At 46.2% G+C, this 22,435-nt stretch overlaps 2 protein-coding genes and 1 long non-coding RNA gene across 3 annotated transcripts; all 3 read left to right on the top strand.

The window, feature by feature from the left end:
• Positions 1-3,765: 3,765 nt before the first annotated feature.
• On the top strand, positions 3,766-4,894 carry LOC134461805 (uncharacterized). The gene is made up of 2 exons (XR_010037423.1): positions 3,766-4,066; positions 4,761-4,894. It is a non-coding gene; the product is annotated as an uncharacterized LOC134461805 (long non-coding RNA).
• Positions 4,895-14,761: 9,867 nt separating this feature from the next.
• On the top strand, positions 14,762-17,620 carry si:ch211-10d23.5 (uncharacterized protein LOC556599 homolog). The gene is made up of 5 exons (XM_063212946.1): positions 14,762-14,771; positions 15,583-16,188; positions 17,108-17,152; positions 17,239-17,308; positions 17,605-17,620. The coding sequence occupies exons 1-5, from the start codon at positions 14,762-14,764 to the stop codon at positions 17,618-17,620; spliced, it is 747 nt and encodes a 248-aa protein (XP_063069016.1).
• A 734-nt stretch (positions 17,621-18,354) lies between these two features.
• On the top strand, positions 18,355-20,549 carry LOC134461804 (uncharacterized). Its single transcript, XM_063214648.1, has 7 exons — positions 18,355-18,816; positions 18,922-18,999; positions 19,091-19,168; positions 19,280-19,357; positions 19,449-19,526; positions 19,633-19,704; positions 19,797-20,549. The coding sequence occupies exons 1-7, from the start codon at positions 18,666-18,668 to the stop codon at positions 20,156-20,158; spliced, it is 897 nt and encodes a 298-aa protein (XP_063070718.1). The 5' UTR covers positions 18,355-18,665; the 3' UTR covers positions 20,159-20,549.
• The last annotated feature ends 1,886 nt before the right edge of the window (positions 20,550-22,435 follow it).

The raw sequence follows: 22,435 nt of genomic DNA, 5'->3' as shown, positions 1-22,435 counted from the left end.
GGCACTGGCAGTACAAAGTGCTGCCTTTTGGACTGTGCAATGCGCCAGGGACATTTGAGAGGCTTATGGACAGTGTGTTGGCCGGTGTCCCCCGCCAAGAATGCTTGGTGTACCTGGACGATGTGCTCTCTCATGGGAGAACTTTCCAAGCAGCACTAGACTCCCTCAGGCTGGTATTGGGCAGGATAGCTGGGGCGGGGCTGAAGCTGCACCCAGAGAAGTGCCACTTTATGCGGAGGGAAGTGGAGTTCCTCGGGCATAGGGTAAGCGGCGAGGGCATCAACACGCTGGAGGAGAAAGTCCGCACCATCAGAGACTGGCCTGTCCCCAATGATCAGACAGAACTGAAAAGCTTCTTGGGGCTGGCTTCCTACTACAGGAAGTTTGTCAAGGGATTCTCCTGCATTGCCGCACCACTCTTTCGCCTACTCCAGAAAAACCAGCCATTCACATGGTCCAGGGAATGCCAACAGGCATTTGCCTCTCTGCAACAGGCACTCACCCAGGCACCAGTCCTCATCCCTCCAGACCCGACTTTACCCTTTGTGCTGGACACGGATGCCAGCAACGTCGGCATGGGGGCCGTGTTGTCACAAACAGGGCCTGAAGGAGAGCGAGTGGTGGCCTATTTCAGTCGCGTCTTCAACAAGAGCGAGCGCCGCTACTGCGTGACAAGGCGTGAACTGTTGGCCGTTGTTGCAGCGGCCCGGTACTTCAAGTACTACCTCTGTGGCGTACCCTTCACCATCAGGACAGACCATGCAGCACTCCAGTGGCTTATGTCCTTCCGAGAGCCAGAGGGACAAGTAGCACGCTGGCTCGAGGAGCTGCAGTCGTTCCACTTCACCGTGGTACATAGGGCTGGGGCTCAGCACGGCAACGCTGATGGCCTGTCCAGACGCCCTTGTGCCGCGGATGGCTGCAGCTACTGCGACAGGAGGGACGCCAGAGAAAGGGAGCTGCGAGGGGAAGAGGTAGACATCGAACCTACCTGCTGCGCGCTTCAGGTGGTGGAGGCGGCTGAGTGGGCGGCCCGCCAGGAGGAAGACAGAGACCTCAGGCCCGTGCGACAGTGGGTCCTCGATGGACAGAGACCACCATGGGGGGCAGTGTCGGGCCTGTCGCCAGCCACAAAGGGGCTCTGGAGCAAATTTGGGGTGCTGCGGCTGTCTGACGGCGTGCTGCAGCGGGCATGGAAGGAGCCGGCCACGGGAGAGGAGGTGTGGCAAGTTGTGGTGCCAAAACGCCTCAGGAAAGCTGTGCTGGGGGCCTGCCATGGAGCCGCAGGCTCAGGGCACTTTGGCACCTCCAAAATGCTCCGTCGGCTACAAAAGGGCTTCTACTGGGGTCAACACCGCCGGGATATCGAGGACTTCTGCCGGGACTGTGATGACTGTGTGGCGCAGAAGGGACCCCCGGACCAATCTCGAGCACCACTGCAACAGCAACCGTCGGGGGCGCCTATGGAAAGGGTGGGGGTGGATATAATGGGGCCATTCCCTGTAACAGATGGGGGGAACAAGTATGTGTTGTGTGCGATGGACTACTTCACAAAGTGGCCTGAGGCCTATGCAATTCCAGACCAGGATGCCGAAACGGTTGCTGACGCCCTAATTGGGGGCATGTTTAGCCGGTTCGGGGCAGCAGAGGCCATCCACAGTGACCAAGGTCGCAATTTTGAATCAAGGGTGTTTGCTGCCATGTGCGAGCAGTTGGGGATGGAGAAAACACGCACCACACCATTGCATCCACAAAGCGATGGGCTAGTGGAACGTTTTAACTTAACTATGCGACAACAGCTAGCCATCCTCACAGCTGACCACCAGCGAGACTGGGACAGACACATTCCCCTTGTTTTAATGGCCTACCGCTCAGCTGTTCAAAGTTCCACATGTTGCACCCCTGCTCTGCTCATGTTGGGCAGAGAGATCCGAACACCCGCAGACCTAGCGTTTGGTAGGCCGCCAGACGCTGAACCTCCACCGGGTCCAGAGTATGCCCGGAAACTCCAGGATCGCCTCGAAAAAGCCCATGCTTTTGCCAGAGACCAGCTTGAAAAGGCGGGCATGAGGCAAAAGAGGAATTATGACGTGAGGAGTCGAGGCAGAGACTTCCAAGCGGGGGAACTGGTTTGGGTTTACACCCCCAAGCGAAAGAAGGGGCGAAGTCCTAAGCTGGACTCTCACTGGGATGGGCCATGCAGGGTCATTGAGCGGGTGGGCGAAGTGGTCTACAGGGTTCAGGTTCCACCGAGGGGCAGGAAAGTGGTACTGCACCGGGACAGGTTAGCGCCATACAGGGGAAATGCTGCTCCACTGTTTGAGCTGGGGCCCAGTTCACAGACTGTCCACAGGGCCTCGACAGACACTAGCCCTATGGCCGCCCCTCCTCACTCACCCCCTGGCCCGAGTGGGCTGTCCCAATCACCCCCCGGACCAAGCGTCCCTCCCCAGTCACCTCCCGGACCAAGCGTCCCTCCCCAGTCACCTCCCGGTGCAAGTGCCACTGTCACTTTCCCCTCACTCTCCCCAGTGACTCAGCAGGACAGTCCACAACCAAGCCTGAGCAGGCCACGCCGGCAAAGGCGGAGGCCACCACGGTTTAATGACTTTAGCATGTCCCCTTGAGGACAAGGGGTTGTTTTTAAAGGGGGGGACAGTGTGATAACCTGTGTTAATTGTGTTCGGTTAATGTTCTGTTACTGTTATTGTTTGTGCTATTGTTGTGTTGGTGCCTTGAGCTGGGGGAAACAGGGGCGCGTGTCTAGTTCTATGGAATGTGTACAGAATGTCTAAGTGTTGTGGAATGATTTACCGTTAGGTTGGAGAGTTGGACTTGAAAATGAATGCGTGAGTTGTGGCTGTAACAGCAGCTCTTTTTGACAATAAACGCCTTAAAGAGACTACCGCTCTGGTCTATTACAATATATATTTGTGTCGATCTCTAGATTTCTGAAGAAAACCCCCTGCGATTAGGCTACTAATATGATTTTTTTTCCTGAGTATGGCTAGTCCTTTCTATTGGGTGATGTTCGGCGCTCACTGCGTCTTTTCCTCAGCTTAAACATCGTAAACTGCAACACTTAACACACTGTTTTGGAAATAGACTACCCACAATGTTAACACTTCGTTTTTGTAGACTGGTAAAGGAAGATGAGAAGTTGTAGCTGTTTTTTTTTTTTTTTTTTTTTAATCGTGTCTTCTTAAAGTGCGTATTGAAAGTTGGTTTAATGCTTGAATTTACACTTAATATTGGTTGGAGAGTACTTTTATGAGGTCTGTGAAAAAATCATGATCATTCACCATCCCCACCATCAGAAAAATATATCAAAATACCGATTTGGGTTCTTAATTACTTTCCCATCAAGTGACATAGCTAGAGGTTGTTATCAGGGCAAGTCTGTGAGGCGCTGAGGTGAAGGAACGCGAATGCATTTTGTTGCAGGACTGGTCGGCGGTGGAGTGGACAGAGAGATGCACGAAACTTGTTTCCAAAAATAGAGCTCTTTTTATTTTTTCTTCTTTTCTAAAACTTTTCTTCAGGTGCAAATATTTACAGTGTACAAAAATAAAGTTGAAAAATGCAGAACATAAACTAATCAAAACAAAATATCAAAAATGCAAAATAAACAGGCTTCAAGTTTGCCAGGCTAAATCAAAATAAATGACCCTGAGCACAACTACACTACAGCCAAGTCACAGTACCTTTTGCCAAGACGTCTACACCTCAACTCAAGCTCTGGGGCCTCTACAGAGTTTCTATCCATGATTTGCATGTGACGTCAAACGTTCTAGTGGACGGCTACTGGACGGCAAGAGTGCCGCATTAATGAATGGATTCCTATGGGACTCGCAACGTTTAGTAACTCATAACGTAACTTAGATCGCCGATAAACTAAACACCGTGAACACCCATTGTGCTGTTTGTTACAAAAACAGATAGGGTTACAAACCAGGCGTGACTTTTCACTGGATCTCAAAATAAAACGAGAAAGCTGAGGTGAATCGCGGCAACCAACTGGAAAACCATCAAACTAGCCTACTCGAGTAGCTGGATGAGCACCACGGTAAGTGTCTCATTTGCCATCCTTTATAATCATTTGTCTCTTAATTCGTGAACGCTAATTAATTTAAGTCTATTGTGCAATTTCAGTGGCTTTTTTTTCTGTGAGGTCAATGTAAGATGCTTTCCATGATTAACGTTAATTATCAGCATCAAACGCTATGATGGACGTATGCTAAGATATTGCAGGCTGTAACGTAAACACGGAATTCATAAAGCTCTTGGTGAAATAGCAAGGCTATGACGTTCATACTGTTAAGGTTCAAATGTAAAAACAAACCATGTGTACATCTCTAGCGCTGATTTCCTAAGTAGCTTAGGCCTACTCTCCAGCATGATGCTGTCGTGAAATGCCACTCACCTTATCCATGCTGGCCTATTTATAATGACATGCATAGGCCCACCAGTCTTGGTGTTGTCCTTGTCAATAATATAAAGAGCACCACTTTGTTGTGTTGTCATCCAAATTGTCTGCCCTCTGAAATCACACACATCAGAGGCTTAATGGTTTGGGAAGTGGTATTAAGATTGGAGGGTTGCAGGTTCAAATCCCATCCTACACCTCTCCCTTCACCTCCCATCCAGGCTGAAGTAGGCCTACCCTTGAGCTAGGCACCAAGCCCCATGCTGCAGGGACAGTTAACAATTCACTGTGAATAGAAAAGTGTCAGCTAAGTGTAATCTTTCTGTTTCTCCAGATGAGAAGAGCGATGATCTGATGTCATGACACATTGGATGTATGGAAGAGCCAGAGGTCCAGCACACCAAGTCAAGTTTAGCCGATTTCAACCTCTTAATCACACCAACTCAATGTAGTAATCAGTTCATTCAATGGCTCAAATACTTTATTTTTAGACACAAAGTACAAATACATTTCAAGGTTTTGTAGGTGATGGAAGGTGAAATCTATGTGCAAGTACTTAGGCCTATCTATATTAATAAATGGTTATCTGAACTAGGCCTGTAATAGTCAACCCATTGATGCTGGATGCTGTGTACACGTTGTATTGACCTAGGTGCCTGGAGCGACACAGCATTTAGGCATGACATATTAGATTTTTTTAGATTAAAAATGTGGGTATGTTAGAGCTGAATTAACATGTTCTAATGCAAGAGGATGAATATTCAGAGACTTATTTAGTTATTTGTTTTTTTTATAGGATGAGGATACCTTTCTTAAAAAGGGCATAGGCAATTAGCTGGCATTTTGGTGCCGGCTAAAATGGGTTAATATTATTTACATACAGCACTATCCCCATACCAGTATACCCATGTCACCTGAGATATACATTTAGTGGAGACAATATAATTAGTTAGACTAGACTGAAGATTGACAGGCGGTCATGGGTAAGTGGTTAGAGTGTCAGCCTTGTATCCCAAAGGTTGCCGGTTGGACTCCCGACCCACCAGGTTGGTGGGGGGAGTTAAGTAATCAGTGCTCTCCCCCATCCTCCTCCATGACTGAGATACCCTGAGCATGGTACCGCCACACTGCTCCCTTGGGGCGCCATTGGGGGCTGCCCCCTTGCACGGGTGAAGCATAAATGCAATTTCGTGCAGTGAACACTTGTGTGCTGTCACAATGTCAATGGGAGTTGGAGTTTCCCAGTTGGGCTTTCACAGAAAATGTTCTACGTTGTTGTATTAGTACAATAAAATAAGCAAGACATGTCTGGATGGACTTCATCATTTCAGTTATTTATTATCACAACTACTCACCATCAATGACAACCAGGGCTCACCAGCCAACCAGCCAAATACTGGGAAAATTAAGTTTTGCTGGTAGAAAAGAAAACATACTTGGCACTTTGACCCATTATTTAATGTACCGGTATGTTTGGAGATTAACATACTAGCCATTTTGGCTACTAGTGAATAAAAAAAGTTAATTTAGAGCCCTTCTGAAAACTCCAACAACTGGTACAGGTGATCAGTGCATCAGGGGAGGAATGTAAGGGTAGGCCCGATGGATGAGGTCCTGGTGCTGCTGCAAAGCCAAAGAAGGAAGAAGCCTCTCTGGACACCTCTTCATGTTGGCTCCCCCATCTAATTAGAAAAAAAGAAAAGACAGACAAACATGCTATTTAAATGAATCTAGCCATGCATTGTAATGTACTACTGGTACAGTACTGAATAATTAACTCCCTTGGCAATATTGTCTGAATTAAAATGTGATGTAAAATGTCAGAAAATAACTGACCCAAAATAACCCAACTTACTAGTCATGTATTTACCTGTGGTGCTGGGATGCAATTCTTGGACGTCATCCTGGCCACCATGACTCAGGTTTTAGTTTGGGTGCTGACCACCTGACTGATGAACCTGCAATTACTAAACAATAAAAACAATAAAAGATAAATAACAGGTTTGTTGTGCTTTTCTTTCTCTTGTGAAGGTCATCTTTTCAAATGATTTATTTAATCAAATCAAATCAAAATTATTTAATCAAAGTATGTAACCGGCATGTGTCCTATGTGTTTCTACATGTGCAATGTAATGCAACACCGATTTGAAACATTGAAGTATGTCAAGTCAGCTTTTATTGTCACTTTCTTTATGGTCATACAAGGGAAACGACGTTTTCTCTCTACCATGCCAGGACATAGACAGGACTGACAATTTACAGACAGACAGAAAGTGCAAGACAGGACAGGTAGCAGTGATGGACTGGTAACATAAGTGGTCAATAATAATACAGTACAAATGAACATATTGGACATGTAAACAGAAGATAAGATATAGAATTATATTTCACAATAGCCTACATTGTGCAGACGTGGCTGAAACAACAATGAAATCCACTTGGATGAAACGAAGCGAGAGAATTCAAGTTAACCTACAAGATACTGTACATCTGATATGGAAATATATGCTATTCAAAACACCACTTTGCGAAATGCCTGACACAAAATGTACCGTGCGTCTTGTAGCCTAGTAAGTTAGGTTAGCAGCATTATCTTACCTGTGCCATGCCACGAAGAAGAGGATGCAGCCGCGGTGCCCAGCCACCAATGAAGAAACGGTGCATAAATGTGCTTATTTTGCCAATGCAGAGGTTTGGTTTAAGTTCACAACTTTACTGAAGAAAATAAACACGGGATAAAAAAAATACATCGCAGGCAGAGTAAGTTCATGGCTGGAAGCAAGCAACAACTTTCTCTTCTTCTCCCAGTTTCCCGTACCGCCCGTCCCCGTTATGCCATCTAGTGGAGCAGAATACATTTGAATAAATCTATGATTTGAACACATCCACCGTGGCCAACCAAGCCTGATAACGCCAAGTACATATCCCGTTTAAGAAAAAAAAATACAAGAACTACGTGTTTCTTTGGTATTTATTGGTCAAAGTTGTCTTCGTATGCATAATTCCTATGTACGAATGTGTACTTCTGCCGTCCAGCAAAAACGATTACGTAATATTGTGACGTCAATGCAAATGATGGATACCCGTAGCCCCTCCCCACAGATGAGCCCAGTTGTCAAAATAAATCAATTAACAAAATAACAAAACTCTAAATGGAAAATAACAACAGAAAAGAATGAACACAAAATACATAAACACCCAAAATAATTTTCAGTAAACCAAATCCCTCCAACACATCATAAAAATACATTTTCCCCAAAACCAGTAAAACACCCCCGCTAAAATAGTATGCGCCGCCAGAGCGCGCGCACCCCCCCAATATCTAGAGCAGACGTGGGCAAACTCAGGCCCGGGGGCCAAATGCGGCCCCCTGAACCATTTCATGTGGCCCCCGGAGCCTTTACAAGAAGACAACTTTTATATCCAAATTCAAACGGTTACTCAACATCCTTAAAATGCTACCTAAAACAAGAGTCCTGCGAATTTAAGATTAACCAAACACATAGGCTTCATCTAAATACATTTAATTACAATATACAGAAATATCATTGCTGGCAAGTTACGTCAGTGTACACTGTTTTATTATTGACAAGGTGAACTTGTCTGTGGCATCCGGCCCTTCGGTCAATATTTTAAATCCAATGCGGCCCCCGGGCCAAAATAATTGCCCACCCCTGCTCTACACAGTAGCCCAGTCCCTCGGTTTCGTCCGAGAAGGAGGAAGTGTTTGGTATGCTGCTGGTGAGTCTACAGAAATCAAATGTGTTTGTAAAGTTTCTTTAAACATTAAATTGCAAAAACGGTTGTATGTGTAAGTGTGTTTTATTACCGGTACAATGTTATGTTAACAGATGAATGAAATGTTTGTGAACAATGGCGCGTGTTGAAACGCGAGTGATTAAACAAACAAACAAACGCTACCAAAATGCTGGTTGGCCACCCATGCACTCGGTAACAAATGCTAATGAAATGCTATGGCAAATGGTGAAGTGTGGAATGCTTAAACCGGGTAACCAGACAGAGAACGGGAATGGAAATGAAGTGCTACTCACTGCAGTAGGTCAGCTGATGTTTAAAAATGCCGGCAGATAGCTGCCTATGCGCCTATGCGCTTGCGTGAATAACCAGGTCTCAATGATTGGGCGTAAGCGTCACGGCTCTCTCCGTGACATTTCCCCCCCCTTCTGAAAATGCCCCCTGTGGCATTCAAATCAAGTCACTCAGGTCTGGACAGGAAGTCTGCTGTACAATTAAATTTCCCCGCCCTGTACAACACATCAAAATCAAAAGGCTGGATTGCCAAGAACCACCTGGTGATCCTGGAATTGGTGTCCCGCATACTCCCCAACCAGGACAAAGCTCTGTGGTCAGTTTCAAGTACAAATTTACGCCCCAATAAATAGTACTTAAAAGAGTCAAGTGCCCATTTTATGGCAAGACATTCTTTTTCTACCGTCGAGTAGTTCTGCTCCCTGGGTAGCAGCTTACGGCTTATGTAAGCCACTGGCTGCAATTGTCCTTCCTCCCCCTGCAGGAGGACAGCACCCAGGCCTCGGTCAGACGCATCCGTCTGAACAGTGAACGGTCTTTCGAAGTCTGGACTGAGGAGCACAGGCTCTTGACACAAAGAGTCCTTTAAGTCCTGAAATGCGCTCTCGCACTCCTCAGACCACTGGACCTTGTTGGGTTGGTTCTTGCGGGTTAGTTCAGTCAGCACAGCCGCTTTCTCTGAAAAGTTCTGAATGAAGCGCCTGTACCAACCCACAAGACCCAAGAACGACCGTACCTGCTTCTTGGTGGTTGGCCGCTCAGCAGACTTGATCGCCTCCACCTTCCCCACCTGAGGACGGATGACCCCTCTGCCCAGAACATAGCCCAGGTAGGAGGTCTCCTCCCTGGCCAAGGCACACTTGTCTGGGTGGATGGTGAGACCCGCCTCCTTAACCAAGGAGAGGATCTGCTGCAGATGTTGGAGGTGCTCCCCCCAGGTGGCGCTGTAGATCACGATGTCATCAAGGTAGGCGGCGGCATAGCCCTCCGCCCCCCTGAGGATCCTGTCCATCAAACGCTGGAAGCTCGCTGGCGCCCCATGCAGGCCGAAGGGTAGAACCGTGAACTGGAAGTGCCCGAATGGTGTTCTGAAGGCAGTGAGCTCTTTGCTGCCCTCTGCCAGTGGCACCTGCCAATAACCTTTGCACAAGTCGAGTGTGCTCAGGTACTTGGCCTTGCCCAGGCGTTCAACGAGGTCGTCGACCCTTGGCATGGGGTACGGGTCAAACTTTGCCTGCATGTTGACCTTGCGAAAGTCCAAGCAGAATCTCAGGCTGCCGTCTTTTTTGGGGATCAGGATGACTGGGCTGCTCCACTCGCTGAAGGACGGCTCGATGACCCCCAGCTCAAGCATCATGTCCAGCTCCTCTTTCATGACGGGCAGCAGTCGCTCCGGCACCCTGTAGCAAGGCTGCCGCACTGGGTTGTCGTCCTTGAGCACCACCCGGTGCTCCACCAGCTCCGTCCGCCCAGGTCGTTGAGTGAAGAGGCCCTCTGGTAGGATGTTGCAGAGATCACGCTGACGCTCCTCCGACAGATGGCTCAGGTCCAGCTGGCTCTCTTCCTCTCGGCCTGGCAGATACTGTTCGCTGTACTCTTCCTCCTCTTCGACTGCTCGGATGAACAGCGCTGACGCTGCCTGCTGTGGCTCTGACTGCAGTTCTGGCTCCGCCCGCTCCATCCACCGCTTCAACATGTTGACATGGAAGACTTGATGTTTCTTTCGACGATCTGGCATGTTGATCTCATAGGTCACCTTTCCCATCTTGCGCGTCACGGTGTAGGGCCCCTGCCATTTAGCCAACAGCTTGTTGTCTGAGCTGGGCAACAACAGCAGGACCCGGTCACCAGGCTGGAAGCTGCGCGTACGGGCAGACCGGTCGTACCATGCCTTCTGTCTTTCTTGGGACTTGCGGAGGTTGTCTTGAGCCATGGCAGTCACAGCAGTCAGCTTCTCCCTCATCTTCAAGACGTAGGAGATGATGTCCGTCTGCTCCGATGTCTCTCCTTCCCAGGTCTCCTTCAGCACGTCTAGTGGTCCCCGTACCTGATGTCCATACAGCAGTTCGAAGGGAGAGATACAGGTAGGGTATCCACTGGTCCCACTCTTTGCCGCTGTCATCCACAAACCGTCTGAGCATGTTCAGCAGGGTCTGATTGAACCGCTCGACGAGTCCATCAGTCTGTGGGTGATAGGGAGTGGTTCTGATGCGCTTTATCCCTAACAGGTCATAAACTTGCTTAAGGGTTTTACTCATGAAATTTGGGCCTTGGTCTGTTAACACCTCACGGGGAATTCCTACTCTGGAGAAGAGCTGAAGTAGGCAGGAGGCAACTTGCTTAGCAGTGACAACTTTTAGGGGGAAGGCCTCGGGGTACCTGGTAGCATAGTCACATATTACTAAAATGAAGCGGTTCCCTGACCTACTCTGTTCCAGGGGACCAACCACATCTACTGCAATGCGCTCAAAAGGGGTGTCAACTACAGGGAGTGGCACTAATGGGGCACGTGCAAAACCTTTCCCTCCTGCTAGCTGACATTGGCAACATGACCGGCAGTAGTCTCTCACTTGAACAAACATTCCTGGCCAGTAAAAGCGTCTGCTAATTCGTTGTAGTGTCTTCATATGTGCTAGGTGACCTGCCCAAGGGATTGTGTGGCCTAGCTCCAAAACTTGCTGTCTGTACTGCCCTGGCACTACAAGCTGCAAGCCATCTTCACTTTGTCGGTACAGAATGTTATTTTGCAGGGTAAAAACCTCATTACCAAGGGCTGGGACAAAACAAGAACCTTCCTCTGCCTCCTTAAACAGTTTGGCTAGCGTTGGGTCTGCACGTTGCAGTACAGCAACATCACCATTAAAATGTACATCAGCATCAGACAGGCTAGGGGGTTCTACATCTGAGTCACTCTGTAGGCCTGACTGCTCTACGATGTCTAGCACTGTCTCTCTGCGCTTGGCACATCTCTCCTCACGGGTGCATGCTGGCTCAACTGGGACATCTTCACCATAAAAAGGAAAATCAGCCATGTCAAGTGGTTTAGCCTTCGCCATAGCTCTTGTTGCTACACAGCTTAAAGCAGTTTTCCCTACCAGGTCTGGCAACACAGGGAGGTCTTGGCCTAACAGTATTGGGTATGGCAGTTTGGGGACCAGCCCCACCTTGAGCAAATATGTCTGACCACATATGCCAACATACACCTCTGCTGTGCTATGCTCACTTATATCACCATGAACGCAACAGATAGTCAACTTGTCATTTTCATTTCTGCACTCAAGGGGGACTAAATCTGCCTGAACCAATGTCTGTGTGCATCCTGTGTCAACTAGGGCCGTGGTGGGTTTACCATTAAGCTGTACATTAATGATGGGATCTCTGCTCTGCTGGGTCATAATGGGTGGGCTAGGGTTGGGTACATAGCATAGGTGGGAATGCTTGGGCTTCCTGAGGGGGCAAGCGGGGCTCTTGTGACCTTCCCTACCACAGTTAAAGCAAGAAATACCTTGGGGCTTAACACTGCTATGGGGTGGGGGTGGGGTGTTCCTACTGTAGTTAGGGGGCGCACCAGAACCACGTCCACTACCAACACCATCAGACTTACCCCAGGGTTGGCGGTCCAGTACTCCAGCGTAGCGGTACCTCTTGGAGCCTTTGTGTGCGGCGACGAAGTTCTCCACCAGGGTGGCGGCCTCTGCTGCTGTCGTCGGGTTGCGTTCTTTGACCCAGGTCCTCACCTCTGGATAGAGAACACGCAGGTATTGCTCCAGCACCATGGTCTCCATGAGGGCCTCTTTGCTGCATGCGTCGTACTTCACCCATTTATAAAACAGGTCTTTAAGGCGTATGTACAGTTCTTGTGGTGTTTCGTCTTGGTTGGTGTCCATCGCTCGGAACTGTGAGCGGTACGTCTCGGCGTTTATCTCATATTTCTTCAAGATTGCTTCTTTTAGTTTGTCAAAGTTCATGTTGTTTTCAGGGTCCATTGCAATGAAGGCGCTCCTGGCTTTGCCCGTTAAAAGTGGTATTAGGTGGATTGCCCAATCCTCCTTTGGCCACTCACAGGCTGCTGCCAGCTTCTCAAACGTTGTCAGGTAGTGGTCGATGTTGTCAGTCTCTTCCAGCTTTGGCATCTTCAGCTTGTATGTAGTCTTGCTCCCTCTGGTGGTGTCTGCGGCCGGTTCGGGTGTCGAAGTGCGAGAGGGAACTGGCGTGTTCCCCCTCTCTCTCACGTTCTCCACATCCAGCTGGAGTTGGTTCATCTGATGGTTAAGGACGGAATACTGCTGGGCTTGCCGGGCAGACTCCTTCTCCAGCTTCACATCTCTGGCTCGCTGCACCTCCATGAAGGACTCGAACATTCTTGCCAGCCGGTCCAGGGATGACTCATCTCCTCTCTCTGTGTTGGCTGTGGCTGTGGTTACTGCTGTCGCCTCTGCATCACCCCCGACTGCTGCTGCTGCCGTTGTTGCTGTTGCTGCTGCTGCTGCCTCTTCATTGGCTTTGCTTGCTTGCTTCCTGGTGGTCGACATCTTGTCTTCAACTCTGCCACTCCAAAGTCCTCACTTCTGACACCACATGTTGCAGGACTGGTCGGCGGTGGAGTGGACAGAGAGATGAACGAAACTTGTTTCCAAAAATAGAGCTCTTTTTATTTTTTCTTCTTTTCTAAAACTTTTCTTCAGGTGCAAATATTTACAGTGTACAAAAATAAAGTTGAAAAATGCAGAACATAAACTAATCAAAACAAAATATCAAAAATGCAAAATAAACAGGCTTCAAGTTTGCCAGGCTAAATCAAAATAAATGACCCTGAGCACAACTACACTACAGCCAAGTCACAGTACCTTTTGCCAAGACGTCTACACCTCAACTGAAGCTCTGAGGCCTCTACTGAGTTTCTATACCCGTAGCCCCTCCCCACAGATGAGCCCAGTTGTCAAAATAAATCAATTAACAAAATAACAAAACTCTAAATGGAAAATAACAACAGAAAAGAATGAACACAAAATACATAAACACCCAAAATAATTTTCAGTAAACAAAATCCCTCCAACACATTATAAAAATACCTTTTCCCCAAAACCAGTAAAACACCCCCGCTAAAATAGTATGCGCCGCCAGAGCGCGCGCACCCCCCCAATATCTACACAGTAGCCCAGTCCCTCGGTTTCGTCCGAGAAGGAGGAAGTGTTTGGTATGCTGCTGGTGAGTCTACAGAAATCAAATGTGTTTGTAAAGTTTCTTTAAACATTAAATTGCAAAAACGGTTGTATGTGCAAGTGTGTTTTATTACCGGTACAATGTTATGTTAACAGATGAATGAAATGTTTGTGAACAATGGCGCGTGTTGAAACGCGAGTGATTAAACAAACAAACAAACGCTACCAAAATGCTGGTTGGCCACCCATGCACTCGGTAACAAATGCTAATGAAATGCTATGGCAAATGGTGAAGTGTGGAATGCTTAAACCAGGTAACCCGACAGAAAACGGGAATGGAAATGAAGTGCTACTCACTGCAGTAGGTCAGCTGATGTTTAAAAATGCCGGCAGATAGCTGCCTATGCGCCTATGCGCTTGCGTGAATAACCAGGTCTCAATGATTGGGCGTAAGCGTCACGGCTCTCTCCGTGACACATTTGTTCCAGGCTAGCTGGGTGGTATTTATAGGCTCTCTACTCTTATTTCCTCTCTCTACTCTTATTTCCTCTACATGGATGGACTATGTGGTAGCTAGGCTATCTACATGACTCACATATTCAATGGAAAGTTTTAAATATACATAGCCTATAGGCCTACCATTTGATACCATTAAATAAATCACATGTTATCGCATAGAATAGGATGAGATGGTGGTGGTAATGACCGCGATTTCGTCTGGTTATTGTTCCTGAAACGACATCGCAAGTTGGTCCTGTATGAGCATGTTTGTCGCTCACACAAAAATCCTCATTGCAAGATTTGCCTGATAAGCCATTTGTGGTCTGAGATTGCCACCCTTAGGAGAATATGTGAAACTACATCCCAACTCACTATTTTTCGCTTAAGGCCTGTGGTCTGATATGACAAGTTACCTTTGAGGGGAAAAATAAGGGCCATGAGAAATTAAACTACACATACGATTACATTTTAATGATTGCATTTATGACAGTTGTCTTTGATGTTTGACTCTTTCCCTCACAGTGACTATCCTTTGTGCATGTGCATGTGCATGTGCATGTCCAAGTGCATGGTAGCCTGGTCATGTCTGGTAAAGTATTTCGCATGTCACCAATTAGTCAACATGTATGCCTGTATGTTGCATATGACACAACATCTTTCTTAACCCTCATGCGGCGTTATAACCCTCATGTATTGAGTAGGTAGAATTAAATAGTAGCACCAAATTCTTCACCCTTCATGCTGTGTAACTGATAAATTCATGGTGGTACAGTAGCAGAAAAAAATGACAGATTTTTTTTTCCTCTGAAGAGGAGCTCATCAAGGTTGCTGATGAGAACTGCAAGTACTGCAAGAATCCCGTTAGCGGCGTCGAACATTTAAGACATAGGCACCTAGACCATGCAATACATTATGATTGCAATGGAAGTAGTGAGTATGCAAATGCATCTGAATCACATAAACATACACTACAACATACTGCATTCTGTCCTAAGTTTTAGTGTAGTGTGTCCTACAGGGGTGAGTGAAACTAAAACACCTGACATTTCACTGTTGGATGTTTCATGAATTCTTTTTTTCAGGCCATTTCACCATCCCTTGCTTTTGTGGAAATGTTGCCTTGGACCAGAAAAGGAGCCATTGGCACTGCCCCAAATGCCACAAAGTTATCACCAGAGCAGTAAATTTCAAGGCACACCTCACTACTCATGGTTAGTGTACACTTACATTTGTTCTACTTAAACAGCATTGTTGAACCAATGTTTTAATCCCAGTCTGGATGTTGCTGTGGTCTTTTTATTTTGTAGATCTTACAGTGTCTGAGAAACACAGATTTGGTAAGCTAAACTTCAAACAATATTAAATGGATCCCATATTGCTAATAATTGATTTGTGTCTGTGCATTTTTCAAGTTTGCTTTTTCTTTGCTCTTTCCTTTCACAGACAAACCGTCTGGGGAACAGCCTGCTGTTGTGTGTCAGACAGCCGGCACAGTGGAATCTCCTCACTGTCCTGTTTCATTGTCCTCCGCATCAAATCTGAAGCGTCATGAACGCACACAACATGGCCATGACCATCCTCCAGTGATCTGCGTGGACAAAAAAAATGCCATCTTTGTTACACCTAAAGATGCCAGTGGACCATGTATTCCAATACACATCATGAAGTCCGTTGTAACACCGAAATTGGCATGTGAGTCAGCAATCTGCCGGGATTACATGAAGATCGCAGCTGAGTTTGGAAGTCCAGGTCAGGAATGCCAAAACGTCCGCAGGACCAATGGTACTGCCATCTACAGTGCGCCTCCATCCCTACTTATGGCTTCGTTGGATGAGATGGTGGGGCAGGGTCTGTTCTCCACCTTGCGGCAGAGGGAGTGTGAGGAGCTGCACTCAAAGGCACAATGGGAAGAAGTGGACTGTGTCTTCCCCATCGTTTGGAAAAGACAGCGACAGCAGGAGAGACTGAAGCACTTTTCCGTCTACACAGGGCAACAGGAGAGCTGGTGTCCATTCGGCCGTACACGGGTAACCTTTGACTCCCAGCATGGTACCTGGTTCTGTTCATGTCGCCACACATCGAAACACTGCGCACATAGAGCTGTGTGTATGTGGTGGATGTTTCAGGAGACCCCACAGCTGCTGCAAACAGACCCTGGCGATTTGTACTGTGATGAGGATCCTCAATGTCCAGAAATGCAGACGGTAGAGGACAACATTGGGGAGGATCCAGAAACGCCAGTCCATTCTTCTTTTGAAGGCATTCGTGAAATGACGGAGTATTTGTGGGCAAACAAAAGAATTCCATCCAGGCTACCACCGTACATCAGCAAGGTAGAACAAGTTGTGCCTGAGTGCTTCATGCCGACAGAGACCATCTGTCCCTACTGCTCTGGACCCTGTCCCCCAGCCCTAAAACCGGCATTAGTTAACCGTCATGGTGTTGTGTATGGCATATCATCTGTGGTTAAAGGTATGTGTATTTCTATATGTACTATTTATTGTTAATATTACTGTTGTATTTGTTTTTATTAACGTTGGTCATGTATGCAGTTATCATTTCTCTTCCTCTGCGTATGTGTATTCTCGCAGGCATATCAGTGTACATCTCAGAATGCCCAGTTTGCCACCTATCAGTTAGGTTCCAGGAGTGGTCCTCTGGATTTCATAACTTCAATAACAAGACATTTCTGAGCCTGTCACTCTGCTCATTGCTGACAGCAGCTTTAGGGGTAAGCCATGTGGTCATGTTAACATATTGTGATTCAAAATTCAAATTAAAAATTCTCTCAAAAGTAATATTCATGCTTTTATCTTTATAGAACCACGTTGCTGTCGGGAGTTTCCTGCAGACAATGGAGACACATCTCTCCCTGAGCCTCCCTATTAATGTGCTTAGGAACGCCTTCCAGCCTTTCTGTGCATTGACAGACTAAGATTACAACTACTCCTGTGTCTGGTGTGGCCAGTGTTGGTTGCGGATGGCAACTGGAAGATTGCCTTTGATGTGCCAGGTAAGACAATGCAAGTGATCAACTCTATCACCATTTCTCGTATTATACAGACATGCCCATTTTGCAACATACTCTATATCTTCTAGTTCTCTTCAAGCGCCCAAATAGGGACAACCTCACTGAGGAGGACATGGAGGTCAATGTCCGTGGCAGATGGCAATTACTTGAAAAACGATTGGTGGCCTCAGGATTTTGCTCTGGTACTGTTTTGGTATTATTCTAAATCTTCATCTAGTTTTTTTAAAGGTGCACTCTGTAATATTTGTGGTAGATAACTTCCAGAATTCATGCTGCCCATTCACACGTTATCTTTTCATGAACACTTACCACCACCATCAACTTCTAAGTACTCAGTATAACTGGCAAACATGGCATTTCACATACATAGAAAGAGGAATTAACTACTAAAAATATTACACAGTGCACCTTATAAGATTTCTTTTCTCCAAAAGGAACTCCGACTATTAATCCCTACACATGCCCCCTGTCGTACTCATCATTCACGCCATGGGTTGGGGAACATGTGAGAGTAGGGGACGTTGTCCCCAAAACAGAAGCGCTGAAGGGACAGCCTTCGTCGCTGTCTGCAATCGATGAAGACACTGTTCTGAGGGTGCTGGATTCCAATCCTGTGAATCATTCACTACTTAAACTCAATTTCATATTTTTCTAGAGGTCCCACAAGTTTGATGTAAAATACTGAGGCATTGACTTGTGTTGCCACTGATGTTTTTCCAATAGCTGAACATAGAAGACTTGGCAAGAGCCTGCTCTGCTCTTGGGGTGTCCAGCAGCGGCAGTGTGACCGATCTGGTTCACAGACTGGAGGAGCTGCTGCTCTACAAGGATTTGTATCCTAAAATGTTTGTTAAGCTCCAGAAGACTGGTGGTGAGGCAAAGCAGAACAGAATGTTGATTAAGTGTCCTTGTCTGTATTATGTGTTGTGTGGCTTTGGTTTATTTTATTTTGTTTCATAGGTGGTGTTTTGCATCTGGTTTGCCCACACGCTGTGGTCTATTACCACGCACCTCTGTGGTGGCAGGAGTCCGCGCGAGACTACGGGGACGCGCTGCTCAGCTTCCAGTGCCCACCTACATTTTTTATATCCGATGTGGCCGGACGAGTGGCCCGGCATGTCAATAACCGGACAGGCCAACGTTTCTTTCATCCAAATGATGGCCGTCTTTGTGAAAGTACGCCCGAGTTCATCACCGCAGCCAAAGAAAAGCGTCTCCATATTGACGTACCATGGATGACGAATATCGGCTTTACACCTGTTGCCTGCCATTCAGATTCCTCCACCAGTGACCGCTTTTCAAGGGTACATCCAGTGACGGGGACCAATGCCAGGTACTCACTGTATGACAGATTTCATCCAAAAAAAGTCAGAGGCACCCAGAAGAGCTCCTGAGGAGCCTTAAAATTGCCCCCGACCTGGCAGTGCACCTGAATTCATCTGTCGCTGAGCAGCTGAACAGAGAGCTGGCTTCCAGTCGGTATTTCCTCTGTCAAATGAAGGAGGACAATTACATGTTCTCCCTTCGTCTTCTGTTCCACCTTCATAATGAGAAAATAAATGAAAAATATGTTCATGCCATCGAAGCTCAGAGCCACCTGCCCCTGCATATTGCAGCCACGGGAAGATTGAGCTTTGATGCTGAAGGTACAGTTTTTTTTGCCTTTGCCATTTTTGTTCTTTACATTTGTGCCATTGACACTTCAATACTGTAGTGTGTGTCTGTGTGAAATGTGTGTGTGTTCTTGACAGGTTCCAGTGGGTCCTCTGTCTGCCTCAGCGCACGCCCCAAACCTGCTGCTCCCCATCAGATGCCAGGCCAGGAGGCGGGTAAGGAAACTGTTTACTATATTCACTAAACTGGACCGTATCATCATCATCATCATCACCAACTTGTGAAATGTGTGTGTGTTCTTGACAGGTTCCAGTGGGTCCTCTGTCTGCCTCAGCGCACGCCCCAAACCTGCTGCTCCCCATCAGATGCCAGGCCAGGAGGCGGGTAAGGAAACTGTTTACTATATTCACTAAACTGGACCGTATCATCATCTGATCATCATCATCATCATCATCATCACCACCAACTTGTGAAATGTGTGTGTGTTCTTGACAGGTTCCAGTGGGTCCTCTGTCTGCCTCAGCGCACGCCCCAAACCTGCTGCTCCCCATCAGATGCCAGGCCAGGAGGCGGGTAAGGAAACTGTTTACTATATTCACTAAACTGGACCGTATCATCATCATCATCAGCACCAACTTGTGAAATGTGTGTGTGTTCTTGACAGGTTCCAGTGGGTCCTCTGTCTGCCTCAGCGCACGCCCCAAACCTGCTGCTCCCCATCAGATGCCAGGCCAGGAGGCGGGTAAGGAAACTGTTTACTATATTCACTAAACTGGACCGTATCATCATCATCATCATCATCATCATCACCACCACCAACTAATGAAATGTGTGTGTGTTCTTGACAGGTTCCAGTGGGTCCTCTGTCTGCCTCAGCGCAAGCCCCAAACCTTCTATAACACAGCTAACGCCATTCCATGGTAAGATTATTATTATTATATTCTCTTTTAGCGTCAGAATTACTGTGCTTGTGTTTGTATGTGTATTCAATAATACTTATTTGTTTTTAAAGGGGAGGGTCTCTTCACTATTGAGGAGCTATCCCCGAGGCCACAGATAAAGATGAAGAGGCCTAGGAAGAGGGCCAGTGAAGCGTCGGCAGTCCTGACCTCTTCCCCACACAAGAGAGCTTTGGAGAAGAAGGCTGCCGCTCGACAAAACAAAGTAATCCCAAAAAAGTTTGGGAGTAAAGGTAAAAACGCTAAGAAGCCAAGCAACCACCAGGATGAGGACGCTGAATGCCTTTACTGTTCGGAGCTATTTTCGATTAGTGGAGGGGATTGGATCAGATGTGAGGGGTGCCAGAAATGGGCTCATACTGAATGTTCCAATGAGGTGGGAGGGGAATTTATATGCGAGATTTGTATGGAATGAAGGTTGTCTCTCTGTCAGTACGTCTCTCACTCTCCCTCGCCACCCCTCCCTCTCTCCCTCTCTAACAGTATTTATTAACTATTTATATCTATTTATATAAATATATGTTATATATTCTAACATTATCCATTATATTTCTCTATTTATGTATTTATCTATTTATTTATTGATTGATTGATCTATGCAGACATTAATGTGTTCTTGTTTGTACTATTTTATGTGAATTGGATGGAATTTATATTTATTACAGAGTGAAGGTGTGGTTGGTTGTTAGGGTTTTGAAATCTTTGTGTTTCTGTGTTGGACTTTTCTGTTTTGTTACCTTTATTTTAGTTCTAGTCTAAGGTCCTCCTGGTTTTACTGTCATGTGTCAGCCCCGCCCCTCGTTTGTCACCTGTTCCAAGTTTCAGTTACTTACTGTACCTGTGCCTAGTTAGTTTCCCAGTTTCTTGTTTTTTGATTGTTGCCCATTAGTCCTGTTTAGTCCCTATTTTGTTTTTGGGTTCACGACCCTTTTCTGTTCTTAATGGTAGTCTTCAGTTTGAATTAAAATATCAGTCTTTGAATCCTGAATCTTGTGTCTGTGCTGTACTTGGGCTCCCAACACTGGGCTCGTTCGAGACGAAGCAGTGCTGCTTTTGCTAAGCAGCTAGCATGCGCACACCAGAATGCATCAAACTGGCAAAGTGTGCATGCNCACTGCTTAGCAAAACGAACGAGCCTATTGAGTCTCTGACATTGGTATGGTTGAAGGGGTGTGTGTATTTTATAATGCATATATTGATCTTAACACTATGGATGCACTGTTGAAATATTACTGGTCTTTAGAGGCTAAAAACTATAGGCCTACTCTGTCACTTGTGATGAGACATGAAGCAAACAGATTGGTGACAAAGGAGGGCTTTTTAACCCACTCCAGGGGACGTTTTGAACAGATAGGCCTATTTAATTGGCTATTTGGTATTTTATTACTATTATATTTTTTCCCTAAAATCGGTGTCCAACCTGTCATTATGTTGTAAAATGACCTTTTAATATAGCCTGGTTAATTATGTCATCAGTGACATTCTGTAGACTGGGTTAATATTAAAAATAAATAAATAAAAAACAAACAATAAAAAATAAAAAATAAAATAAAATGGGCGGATGGAATGGGTACTTTCACTTTGATTCTTTCGAAATTACAATGACCTAAAGGCACTTTATAATGATGACCCAAATCACAATCATTTTCCTCTGCTTTATTATTTTTAAAAAATAACCTTTAAGTAGGCTAAAAGAAGATTCATTCCCTGCTCTATGCCAGAGATTCTCAACCTTTTTCTTCAGGGACCCATGTTTTTAGGCTACCATAGACGATCTAAATACAGTTAGAAAATCTTTGTTTTTACCGTTGTAAGCTTTGGTGACCCAACTGCGCGAGCGCCCGCACGAGAGGGAATCGCATAACATCGGTTTCCTGAGAAAACTCATTTTAACATTTTAGTTATTTTATTCCTCGATTCGTCTTTGGTCAAATATAGAATGTTTAATGTAGCACGTATACGCTACTTCTTTTCGCTACATGTCACTTGGGCTTCTCCGCATGTCACTGACACGTCTCCGCATGTCACTGACACGTGTCACATGTCAATGAAAGATCTAACTCCTTCTCCTAACGCGGCATCGTGGCCATATTAAACACTAAACGCCATCTGCGCTGTCTTGTTTATTTCTGATATCCTACGCTGAGTCATCTTTATCTTAAACATTATTAACGCAACAGTAGGGGCCTGATTGGTTAACCCGCTGTCTAGCCTGCATAGCCTACTGTAAAGTTTAAGTTATCAGCCAAGTTTAACCTACACCTTGCAGATAAATGTCGCGCTGCTCTTTGAGGTGGGAGTCTAGATCTGCTGTTGTCAGGTGGAAATTTGAAGACACAACGCATATTCTCGAGGGGGATTGAAAGCACCTTTCCTTGTTAATGACAAGTTAACCTTTACAAAATATCCAAGAAGCTTAATCATCTACGATTGCTTTATACAGTTCAAATTATATTTATTCAGCGAAGTTGTGGATATTTCCTGCCTATTTCTCCACTCCCGCGGTAACCCCGTGGTCCATGTCTGGCTGTCAAAGACGCAATCCAAAATGGAAAGAGTGCGCAAGTTTAAGACAAGCGGCACGACTTGTCGGACTCAAACCTATCAACGTCTGTCAGTGATATCGTGACATTTGTGATACGAACTCCGTGTTCAAATGCGTTCTGAATAGGCTACTGAAGACTGAATAGCC

This window comes from Engraulis encrasicolus, chromosome 13 (genome assembly GCF_034702125.1).
Source record: "Engraulis encrasicolus isolate BLACKSEA-1 chromosome 13, IST_EnEncr_1.0, whole genome shotgun sequence".
Lineage (NCBI taxonomy): Eukaryota > Metazoa > Chordata > Actinopteri > Clupeiformes > Engraulidae > Engraulis > Engraulis encrasicolus.
This window is presented reverse-complemented; position numbering and strand designations above follow the sequence as displayed.